Raw genomic sequence first — 12,081 nt, 5'->3', positions numbered from 1 at the left:
AATCTTTGAAAATGTTCCATGTACATTTGAAAAAAATGTGTATCTAGCTTCTTTGGGATGGAGGATTCTGTATATATCAGTAAAGCCCATTTCATCTAGGGTATTGTTCAATGCCACATTATTTTTGTTGATATTTTGTTTGGAAGATCTGTCCATTTTTGATAGTGGGGTGTTAAAATCCCCCACAATAATTGTGTTGCTGTCAATATCTTTCTTGAAGTCCTCTAAGATTTTCTTTATGTATTTGGGTGCTCCTATTTTGGGTGCATATATATTTACAATATTTATGTCTTCTTGGTGGATTCTTCCCTTGAGTATTATGAAATGACCTTCTGGGTCTCTCTTTATGGTCCTTTTTTGGAAGTCTATTTTGTCAGATATAAGTATTGCTACCCCAGCTTTTTTTTCCTGTCCATTTGCTTGGAAAATTTGTTTCCAGCCCTTCACTTTCAGTCTGTGCAGATCTTTTATCCTGAGGTGGGTCTCTTGTAGGCAGCATATGTGTGGGTCATGTTTTCTTATCCAATCAGCTATTCTATGTCTTTTGATTGGAGCATTTAATCCATTTACGTTTAAGGTTATTATTGATAGGTAATATCAATTGCTTATTCATTGCCTTTTATGTACGTGTGTTACTCTCTCACTCTCTCTTTTCCTTTCTTTCCTTAAAGCAGTCCCTTTAGCATCTCTTGCAGAGCTGGCTTAGTGGAGGTGTATTCTTTTAGACTTCTTTTGTCTGAGAAGCTTCTTATTTGGCCTTCTATCTTGATTGAGAGCCTTGCTGAGTAAAGTAGTTGTGGTTGCAGGCCTCTGGTTCTCATTACTTGGATTATTTCTTGCCATTCTCTTCTGGCTTGGAGTGCTTCCATTGAGAAGTCAGCTGTTAGCCTTATTGGGGCTCCCTTGTATGTTACTTCCTGTTTCTCTCTTGCTGCCTTTAAGATTCTCTCTTTGTCTTGAAATTTTGCCATTTTAATTATGATGTGTCTTGAGGTGGGTCTCTTTGGGTTCCTCTTGATTGGGACTCTCTGTGTTTCCTGGATTTGTGTGACTTTTTCTCTCATCAAATTAGGGAAGTTTTCCATCATTACTTTTTCAAATAGGTTTTCTATCCCTTGTTCTTCTTCTTCTCCTGGTATCCCTATCATACGGATATTATTACGTTTCATATTGTCTTGCATTTCTCTTAATTCCTCTTCATTCTTTCTGAGCCTCTTTTCCTTTTTTTGCTCTTTCTGGATGTTTTCTTCTACTTTGTCCTCTAGCTCACTGATCCAATCTTCTCCTTCATCGATCCTGCTTTTCATTCCTTCTACTGTGTTCTTCAGATCAGAAATTGTATTCTTGCCCTGGCTGGCATAGTTCAGTGGATTGAGCGTGGACTGGGAACCAAAGTGTCCCAGGTTCAATTCCCAGCCAGGGTACATTCCAGGGTTGTAGGCCATAACCCCCAGCAACCGCACATTGATGTTTCTCTCTCTCTCTCTCTTTCTCTCTCTCTCCCCCCCTTCCCTCTCTAAAATAAATAAATAAATAAAATATTTTTAAAAAGATTTGTTTGTTTAAAAAAAAAGAAATTGTATTCTTCATTTCCTCTTGGCCCTTGTTGAGAGTTTCTATTTCCTTTTTTATGCTGATGTAGTTTTCAGTGAGTTCATTGTAGCTTCCCTATAGTTTCTGGTAGCTCATTGTGAGCTCATTGAGCTTCCTGACAATCATCGCTTTGAACTCAATATCTGATAGTTGAATTGCCTCTATTTCATTTAGCATTCTTTCTGAGGCTTCCTCCTTTCCTTTCATTTGGGGATTGTTTCTTTGTCTTCCCATTGTTTGTGAGACTCTTCTTGTTTGCCTCAGCTTCTTATATGGATCTGTTCTGGGTCCCTGGGTTTATGTTGTGAACTTCTTTAGTCGAATAGCAGTGAATTTCAGTGGTGCTGTTTCCTTGATCTCCCAAGCTCACTGGTCTTGGGCTGTCGTTTAAGTTAGTTTTGTGTTTGCCTTTGGGTTTTGATTGTTGTTGAGTCTTTCTTTGGTGGTTCCTTCCCACCAGCTGATTAAATGAGGGTCACTCTGTCCACCACCTCCTGTATTTTGTTGTGCCTGTGAGGGCAGGTTGTGTTGAAGCTGGTTCTTCTGTGTGTATAAGGTTTAAAGAATTCTTGTTCAGTTGTTTGTATTGGGTACTGTCTCTACTGTTTGTTTGTATTTCCAGATAGGTCCTGGATTGAGGTTTGTGTAGTTACTACTCCCTCCTTCACCTTCTTCTGTTGCTATCTGTTAGTGGTTCCTTTGTTGTTGGGTTTCCTCTTCCAGTGGGTATCCTGGTGTTCACCTCCTCCACCTATTCTTTTTTGTCACCTGTCTTTTCTGCTCCTCTCCAGAGTCCAAAGGTACCTGCCCTTACAAATTCTTAAGACATGAGGAAATATAGCCTACAAATTGATTTCATTGTTATAATTTTTTAAATTTAAGTTTAACAAATATTGTGGTTGGCAAGGTTATTCTTGCTTTCTAATGAAAGAAGCATTGTTTGATTTTGATTTTCTAGTTTTCTTTTTGGGTCATTTTCTTTTCTTCTGGGTTTCAGTGTATATTTGCTGGCCTCAAAAACACATGGGCCATGGTTTGTAGACCCAAAATTATTCCAAAATAAAAAGCTTGTTAAACACAGAAATGACAATTCCTGAGCCCAGGGCCCTCCTCTTGGCTCTGCAGTTCTCACTGATGCAGTACTCGAACCTCCTGGAGACCCACTTCACCTTCACCAAATTCCAGACCAGCTCGAGCCTTCAGAGCCTGGTGGATCCCATCATCCAACTGAAAGGACTGACGTTTACAGCCACAGGCATCCTGACAGTGGTGTAAGCTCCCCTCCTGCTGCCTGTGGGACCCTGCCACACCACTTCCTCATGCTGGGGCTGCACAGCCCTTCTTTCAGGCTGAGGGAGGCTCTGGGGAAAGGGACACCAAAGGGAAGTGAGGGGGCTGCAGGCAGAGTCCTCCCTGGAGTGTTTTTGTTCTCCTCACTTACTGCATTCCCCCTGGTACAGGACAGGACTCCTCTGCCCAGTTTTTCCTCTTTGCCTGGCCTTAAATTGGCTGGATCCAGAGCACACCTACGGCAGCCAGCTCATGGGCTGTGGTTCAGGCACATCTATGTTCCCATGCTGGCTCCCCACTTACTATCTGGGCAACTCTGGGAGTTATTGACTCTTTCTATCTCAGTAAATTGTCAAATGAGCATAAACTCACAGCTTGATTGTAGGATTAAATGAACTAACATGTGTGAGGTGCTCCTGCCCAGAAAGTGCTGGATAAATGGTTGGGGTTTTATTCAGAGAATGGTATAGCCCCTCTTTGCCTCCCTGGCAGCGACTCAGGAATTGTTGCCAAGTGTCTTATTTGTGTCTTTGTCCTCAAGACACAAATAAGACACCCTCCCTCCCTTTGCTCCTCATCCACACGTGCCCTCTTCATTAAGTGGGTGCTTATCGTGTGCCTGCTCAGCATTGGGTGCTAGATGGCCTGTGAAGAAAATGGCTTAGGTGGTGAGGCTGGAACAGAAGAGAATGTGGTTCTTGTGGGAAAGAGTGGGGCTGGATGTCTGGGGCCCTTTACTCCCTGCACACTCCTGGGTGCTGCTCTGGAGATATGCTGAACAAGGGATGTCTCTGCCAAATGCACTGTCTTTACTTCTGGTGGCTCTTCTGCCTCGGGCACCGGCCCTTTGGGACTGGACCACCATGAGAAAAGCCTCTGTCCCTACAGTTAGACTTTGCTCGTGTTGGTGTCCTTTTCTACTCTGGAGCTCCTTCTAGTGGTGGCGGATGGTGTGGTTTTCATCCATGCTGTCCTGCTCCCCATCTCCCAGAACAGCAGCCTCCTGTTCCCCAGAGTCAAGCCCATGGCAGGGCTGGACTCAGCTCCTCCCTACCACTGACTGGGGGCCAGGGACGGGGCGGGGGGGGTAGGGTTAGACATGTTCTTACAGAAAAGACAAACTGTCAATAACTTTAAGGAAAAAATGGGGAACAACAGTTCCCTCTAGCCAAACACCTCATGGTATTTTAGCAACAAAAAGAAGTAAGAACAAATGAATGAATAAATCCCCCCTGCAAAGCAGTGTCATTCCCATCCTTGTGTTTATACAGATATATTTTATATAGTCATGGTCAGGATAGAAACTATTTTCATCCTGCCTCTTTTTCATGTGTATAAATCTTTTCCACATGCCTCTACAGCTTTTCTTGTTTTCTTTGAAAGGGCTGTGCACTTTCCCACCAAGGACCTGGGTCATGATTCGCTAAACACCTTCCCTGACATTGGACCTTTAGGTTGTTTCCGGTATTACATTTGGCATGTGTGTGTAAATTCTGAGTTTGTAGAGCTACATGAGCATACAGTTACATTTTTAATAGTTTGTAACAACTACCATAGAATTAATGCTTTACCTCTAGGCCATTCACTATTGTAAAAGCTTGACCTTATTTAACCCTCAGAATAATATGATAGTATTTGTCTCCATTATCTATTGTTGCCAAACAAACAACTCCCAAATTTAGTGGTTTAAATGACAACTTTTATTATTGTTTGCTTGATCCTGGGGCCCAGCTGGCCAGGTGGCATCTGAGGCTGGTACACAGGAACTTCGTTCCTGTCTTGGCAGGATTGTCCAGAAGGCTGGGCTCGGCTGGGCTATCTGGGCCTCTAAACTGCATGTGGTCACTCCATGGGGGGTCTCCGACAGGGTAGTTAGACTTTTCTCATGGTGGTTCAAGGGCTCTCCAAAGCGCAAAAGCTACTAAGTCTTCTTAGGCCCATAACTGGCATGGTGTCACTTCCATTGCATGCCACTGATTAGAAAAAGTCACAGGCCACGTTCAGTATGGGAAGGAAGGCGAGTGAGGCTCAGTGGGGGCCATCTATGGAGACCACCTGTGGCATACTTACTATTCTTGTCTTGCATGGAGAGAAGCAGAGGCTCAGAGAGATAAAGTAACTTGCTCAAAGTGTGTCTGACTCCAGAGCTCCTACTCAGAACCATATTGCCTCCTGGAATGAGGTTCCATAGTGGATGGAATTTTAGGAACAAGGAATAGAAGTATCTTTATTATCAGTCTTACTAATAATTGTCAGTATGATTTTCAAAAAGGGCTGAATTGATTTCTTAATATGCCTGGCCGTATGAGGGTACCAGGACTCCCCGATATCTCCAGATGAGCTTCTAGTGCTGCAAACAATTTCCAGAATCAATCCCATCTCAGTAGAGCCATCTCCCTTTCTCCCCTGACAGGAAAGAACTATTTCATAGTAAGAATGGAGCCCGCAAAAGTGCCAAGAAGATCCTCATTGTTATCACAGATGGACAGAAATACAAAGACCCCCTGGAGTACAGTGATGTCATCCCCCAGGCTGAGAAAGCCGGGATTATTCGCTATGCCATTGGGGTACGCTCTCTTCCTCATGACTCCCCCTCTCTCAGCCTGCACCTCACCCAGGCAGCAAAGCTGGTGGATTTCTCATCTTCAGCTGCCTCTCTGCCGCAGGTGGGTGATGCCTTCCAGGAGCCCACTGCCAAGCAGGAGCTGAACATGATTGGCTCATCACCCTTGCAGGACCATGTGTTCAAGGTGGACAACTTTGCAGCACTTGGCAGCATCCAGAAGCAGCTGCAGGAGAAAATCTTTGCAGTTGAAGGTAAATGAGGAAAAAGCTTGGGTCTTGGAATTAAAGTGGTCCCAGCCCAATTGTACCCTGCAGTCCTGAAGGTCCATCCCTATTCATAATTCCTCTCAAATTGCTCCCAAGAACCCAAGCCCCAAGCCACATTCTCACTCATCTGCTTTGAATCCTTGTGGTCTCATGGTTTCTGGGACCCTAAGTGACCTGTTTCCTCACAGGAACCCAGTCGAGGACAAGTAGCTCTTTCCAGCATGAGATGTCACAAGAAGGCTTCAGTTCAGTACTCACAACGGTGGGTGGAGCATGTGCTTGACAGACAGGTCTCAGGCACTAGCCTGGGCTGGCCTTTGATCGGTAGGTAGCTAGGACCCAGAAGTAAACAAGAAAGCAGACCCTGTCTTGAAGCTAACCATCTATTCAGGGTGAGACATTCAGGGAATATATGTAGGTGCTGGGAACAAGGTAGAGAACAATATAGCCAAGGTTCCTTCTCTAATGGAGCATTTATCTAGTGGGAGGAGATGAAAAACAACAAACAAAAGACTTTCAGATTGGGACTCTAATTGTTGTGATAGAGTAAGAGAGGTGATCAGAGGAGGCCTGAGGAGTAATAACTGAGGCTGAATGATGACAAATGACCAGCCTTGGGAGAATCTGGGAGAGGTTGCTCCAAGTACAGGAAAAAGCAAGTGCAAATGTCCTGAGGCAGGAATAAGGTCACTGCAATAGTGAGTTAGAAGGGTCAGCATAGCTGGAGCACAGTGAGCTAAAGGCAGCATGGAAGGAGATGGCCATGACAGGTGGGAGAGGCCAGACCATGCAAAGACATGACAATATAGCATGCCTTCTCCAATGGTAGGGGTGTGTCCAAAATACCTAGAGGGATTTGTCTCCAAATAATTTGAGGAGGGAATGAGGGGAATGTACAAATGAAATTAGTTTGGTCATTAATTGATCAGTGGTATTTATGAGTTCATTATACATTTCTTTCTACTTCTCTTTATGTTCTAAATTATCCACAATCAAAAGTTTGTAAAGTGAACAGTCTCTGCAGAGTAGGAAATGCCTATCATGTCCCAAGGGAACTGAGGAAGCCCCACAGAGGAGGGACTTGGGACTGATTCTTCCAGAGAGAGGAGTTGAGTCTCAGAAAGAGGAGAGAAGGGTCCAGGTCACAGGCTTGATGTATTTGGGAGCAGAGGGTAACCCAAATGTTTGATTGGGATGTATCCCAGATGCCATCCGAAGGGGCTTGGTGACAGAGAGCCATCTCGCTTTGCCAGTAGGGTGGGACTGAGGCCGTGGGTGAGAGGTGATGGATTGGACTGGGACAGGGGCAGTGGGGATGGACTGACAGATGGTAGCAGGCAGGGACACAGGCAGTTTGTGGGGGCCAGGGAAGTAAAATAATTCCAACCAATGACAGGAGTCAGCAGCAGGGATTGCTTTGGAATTGCTGTCTCTCCTCGCTTCCCCTGCTCAGCCCCAGAATCCTTTCTCCACAGGATGGACCAGTTCTGGGGGCTGTGGGGAGCTTCAGCTGGTCTGGAGGTGCCTTTGTGTACCCCCCAAATGTGAGCCCCACATTCATCAACATGTCTCAGGAGAATGTGGACATGAGGGACTCTTACCTGGGTGAGAAAAGGCTTTGGTTGTGAGGACAGGTGGGACATGAGCTGCCTGGGAGGGGCAGCTTGGGGGGCAGGAGCATGCAAGCCTTTGTGCTGAGGTCTGGCCCCCCTCAGGTTACTCCATTGAGCTGGCCCTTTGGAAGGGGGTGCAGAGCTTGGTCCTGGGGGCCCCCCGCCATCAGCACACCGGGAAGGCTGTCATCTTTACCCGAATGTCCGGGAAATGGAGGCCGATGGCTGAAGTCACAGGGACCCAGGTTGGGTGTGGAGGAACGTGAGGGTGGCAGGGTCTCCAGGGCTGGAGAGGGAGGAGATGAAGGGGTTTGGGGCTTGTGCCTGGGTAGAGGCGGAACTTGGCCAGAGGGATGCCTCTCTGGTGAGGGCAGACAGGGTGACTTCAGTCTCTACCTTCCAGATTGGCTCTTACTTTGGGGCCTCCCTGTGCTCCGTGGACATGGACAGAGATGGCAGCTCTGACCTGGTCCTCATTGGGGCTCCCCATTACTATGAGCCGACCCGGGGGGGCCAGGTGTCTGTGTGCTCCTTGCCTCGGGGGGTGAGTGGCTGATGACCAGACCTGGGCTGGGTGGGGCTGGGTGTGGGGTGAAGGAGTTTCCCAGGTTGAGGGGTTGCATTGGTTTTGTTCTGCAGAGAGCTAGATGGCAGTGTGAGGGCATTCTCCGTGGGGAGCAGGGCCACCCCTGGGGTCGCTTCGGGACAGCCCTGACTGTGCTGGGGGACGTGAATGGGGACAAGCTGGCAGATGTGGCCATCGGGGCCCCGGGAGAACAGGAGAACCAGGGAGCTGTCTACCTGTTTCATGGGACCTCAGGACTGGGCATCAGCCCCTCCCACAGCCAGGTGAGGCCCTGTTGCAGATCCCATCACTACCAACACCTTCTCCTTGCTTCTCCTGGTCTTCCACACTGCCACCTAGAAATTCTCTGTTATCACATCTTACCTCCTTTGCCCACTGCTGGGCATCTTATAGGCAGCAAACAAAATCTATGGGATTCTAGAAATGGAAGTATGGACTGGTACATTCTCTGCTTTGTATAGAGACTTGATACTTGAGTAGGTTCTCCACCCAGGGCTTTTAATCCCCCAGCAGCTTTACAAGGTACATAGGCCAGGCATTAGCAAACACGTTTTGGGGATGAAATCTGGGGCCTAGAGAAGATAAGTGCCTTGACTTGTCCAAGGTTTGTAGTGGGTCGGGAATGGTGATGAGAGGCTCCGTTCTTCTGACCCACTGGCCCAGACTCTTGGTGGCTCCCTGTTGCCTATCAGTTTAGGTCTGGTTGCTCAGCCTGCCTGTCCACTCACCCCTGCATCTCCCTGGATGCTGCATGATTTCATTCCCTGTTGCCATCAGTAACCCTGCCAAATGCCCATCTAGTCAGGAGCCTTCACCCAGTGGGGCAGAGTTCCCTGAGAAGAGAGGGCTGCTTCCCTCGGCAGAAGTCAAGGAAGCCCCAATTCAAACACAAAGGATCTGAGTAGACATTTCTCCAAAGATGATCTACAAAGGACCAATGTGCACATGAAAAGATGTGGAACATCATTAGTTGTCAGTCATCAGCAAATTGAAAACACACTGAGATGCCGCTTCACGCCCACTAGGATGGTTAGAATACAAAGACAGATAATAACAAGGGGAAGATGTGGAGCATCTGGAGCCCTCATGTACCACTAGTGGGAAGGTGAAGTGGCGCAGCTGCTTTGGAAAACAGTCCCCTAAAGGTTAAATGTTGGAGTTACTGTGTGACCCAGCAATTCCACCCCAGGGAACTGAAAACATATGCTCACAAAAGGTTACAAAACAAAAGGTTACACACCAAATGTTCTAATAGCGCTATTCATAAACACTGAAAGGTGGGAGCAATTCAAATGTCTATCTACTAATGAACAGACAGATAAAACGTGGTACAGCCACACAATGGAATGTTCTCCAACATGAAAAGAGATGAGGAACTGACACACGCTACAATACAGATAAAACTTGAAAACATTATGCTGAGTGAAAGAAGCCAGGCGTGAAAGAACACTTATTGTAAGACTCCACTTATACTAGATCTGCAGGGTAGGCCAATCCATAGAGACAGGAAGTAGATCAGTGGTTGTCAGAGGGTGGGGGTGGAGGGGAATGAGGGGCAAAGGCGTGACCGCTAAAGGGAAGAAGGTTCCTTTTTTGGGGTGCTGGAAATGTTCTAAAATTGCTTTGTCGATGGTTGTACGACCCTGTGAAATCCTGAACAACAGTGAGGTGTATACTTTAAATGGGTGAATCATACAGTATGTGAATTATATCTCAAAAAGTTGTTAGAAAAAAAGGCACAGGAGATCCCTGAGTTCTTCACTTGCCAGCTATGTGATCTTGGTCATTACTCAGCTGTCTGTGCTGAGTTTCCACACTGGTGCAATGGTGGTGGAAATAAACCTTATCAGGCTGCTTCTGGGAGGATTAAACGAGTTAGGACATATACGTACATATAGTGCATACATAGCACACACGTACATATGTGCCTGGCCATAAGAGCTGTTACATCATAATCAATTACTGTTGATACTGTTTAACACCTGAATGGGGTTTTCAAGAACTTGGAACTATAGGAAGAGGGCGAAAGGCTTTGTTGAGAATCATGAGAATCTGCCAGTTGCCATGAAACTCCATTCAGTGCACAGCAACTTCTTTAACTTCCCCTTGCTGCACTGGCTAAGAGGCACATCTCCATAGACCCTTGATTGCTAATAGTTCCTGGGTTATACCCACGAGTCCTGATCTCAAGAGGAGGCCTTTCCACATCCATGGCTAATCATGGTCTTCCTTCTGCACTACGAGCCGTGTGACACCACACACTTGACTGGGAAAGTCTTGCCTTGTTCCCCAGGCTCCCACGCACCAGCGTGAGGATATGGGGGTGAAATTAGTTTTCCTGAGGGCAAAGCCATTTGACTGTGTCTATGCTGTTTCTAAACCCCTTTTCCTCTCTATACTCCCTTGGGAATTGATAACTTCCTGTTTTATTTTATTACTACTGCTCTTAATGCCTGCCAGTCCCAACAATGCCCAAAGATTTATAGGGCACATCCTCCAAGGGAGCACTCCTCATTACAGGAGTGATGGAAATAAAAGGGACCCCAGGGGAGGCAGGGGCCTGGAGCACAGAGTCTGTGTGTGGGAGTGGACATCCCCATCCCTATTGATCCCTCCTTGTCTTCTAAAGACACAGGGACCAAACAGAGGCCTTGGGCATGGGGTTGGAGGATCAGATTTCAGGGCTGGAGTTGGCCCTTTAAAGGCTGTGTGGCCTTGGCATTGTCTGAGAAGAGGAAAGTGGGACTGGATGGGCTCTGAGGTCTCTTTCAGCCCTGATACTCATCATCATCAGTACTGAACTGTGACCACCTTGCAGGTGCTGTTCTAAGACAGGGAAACTATAGGAATTCATTCATTTGCTACGAACAGCTGAAGTTTGAGGTATTATTATCCTCATGTGAAAGGTGAGGAGAATGAGTCCCAGAAAGATTGAATCCGGGCCCATGGCCTCACTCATGGCTCGTAAGTGGAAGAGCCAGAATTGGAACCTGACACTAGATGAGTGAAAAAATGCAATTCAGGTCACCAGGTCAGTCTTTCCATCGCCACTGCTTCTATTATGTCTTAGGAATCTCTTTTTCTCCAGTCCTCATTACCCCACCCCACCTCCTCATTTTCAGGCACTTTTCTTGGTGATCTCTTTTCACTACTCACCCCTTCAGTCTCCCATGTTCCTACTTCCCCATTCCTCTTGTTGCCGACTTCCAACTTGTTCCTCTTGCCCCCCCAAACTGGCTTGCCTTTCCCTGTCTGTCCAGAGGATCACGGGATCCCAGTTCTCCCCCAGACTCCAGCATTTTGGACAGTCACTGAGTGGCGGTCAAGATCTCACCCTAGATGGACTTGTGGACCTGGCCGTGGGGGCCCAGGGGCATGCACTGCTGCTCAGGTGAGAACCCCCTTGCCCAGACACTCTCCAGATGGTCCTGAGCTCTACCTAGGGCACCGGTCTCCACACTCCCACCCCAGGTTGCCCCCCTGAGACCAAGGGCTTGTCCTCAGCTCTTCATTCTGCCCACAGGACCAGACCTGTGCTGAGGGTGTGGGTCAACATCTACATAACACCTGCAGAGATTGCTAGGTCTGTGTATGAGTGTCAGGAGCACCCATCCTCTGTCCAGGAACTGGGGGATGCCAATGTCTGCCTTCACATTTATGAACGTCCCAAGAACCAGCTGGGTGAGTCCTCTCTGGCTCAGGACTACCTGATCCCTGGTGTCCTCCAGCTCAGAACTCCTGTATCATGCCATGCCCTTCTGCCCACGTGGGGAGTTCCTGGTTCTTTCAGCACCCCCCATTCCCTACTTTCCCCTATAGGTGACCTCCAAAGCACTGTGACCCTTCACTTGACCCTGGATCCTGGTCATGTGAATCCCCGTGCCATTTTCAAGGAGACAAGAAATCGAAGTCTCACTCATGTCAGAGTTCTTGGGCTTGGACGGCATTGTGAGGATGTGAAGTTGCTCCTTCCGGTGAGGGGGTCTGGGAGTCCTGGGGATGGAGGTGATTCTGAGGCTGGCAGTGGGCTGGGCAGGGAAAGGACAGGCATGTTCTGGTTCTCATGCTGGCTCAGCACGAACAACGCACCTTGTGTGCAGGAGGGGCTTAACATTTGTTAGTCAAATGAGTGAGTGGATTAGCAGGTGGGTGAATGAAGGGATGGAT

General features: G+C 47.3%; 1 protein-coding gene across 1 annotated transcript in view; it reads left to right on the top strand.

The window, feature by feature from the left end:
- The window catches only part of LOC123825589 (integrin alpha-D-like), a 34,395-nt gene that overhangs the window by 14,290 nt on the left and 8,024 nt on the right, over positions 1-12,081 (top strand). The window contains 11 exon segments of the mRNA XM_045849127.1: positions 2,719-2,864; positions 5,297-5,450; positions 5,550-5,700; positions 5,904-5,977; positions 7,191-7,320; positions 7,431-7,573; positions 7,732-7,872; positions 7,968-8,177; positions 11,175-11,305; positions 11,438-11,595; positions 11,734-11,888. Of these exon segments, the coding sequence (XP_045705083.1) occupies positions 2,719-2,864; positions 5,297-5,450; positions 5,550-5,700; positions 5,904-5,977; positions 7,191-7,320; positions 7,431-7,573; positions 7,732-7,872; positions 7,968-8,177; positions 11,175-11,305; positions 11,438-11,595; positions 11,734-11,888 (1,593 nt within the window).

This window comes from Phyllostomus hastatus, unplaced genomic scaffold (assembly GCF_019186645.2).
Source record: "Phyllostomus hastatus isolate PE091 unplaced genomic scaffold, TTU_PhHast_1.1 phas_contig_64, whole genome shotgun sequence".
Taxonomy (NCBI): Eukaryota; Metazoa; Chordata; class Mammalia; order Chiroptera; family Phyllostomidae; genus Phyllostomus; species Phyllostomus hastatus.
This window is presented reverse-complemented; position numbering and strand designations above follow the sequence as displayed.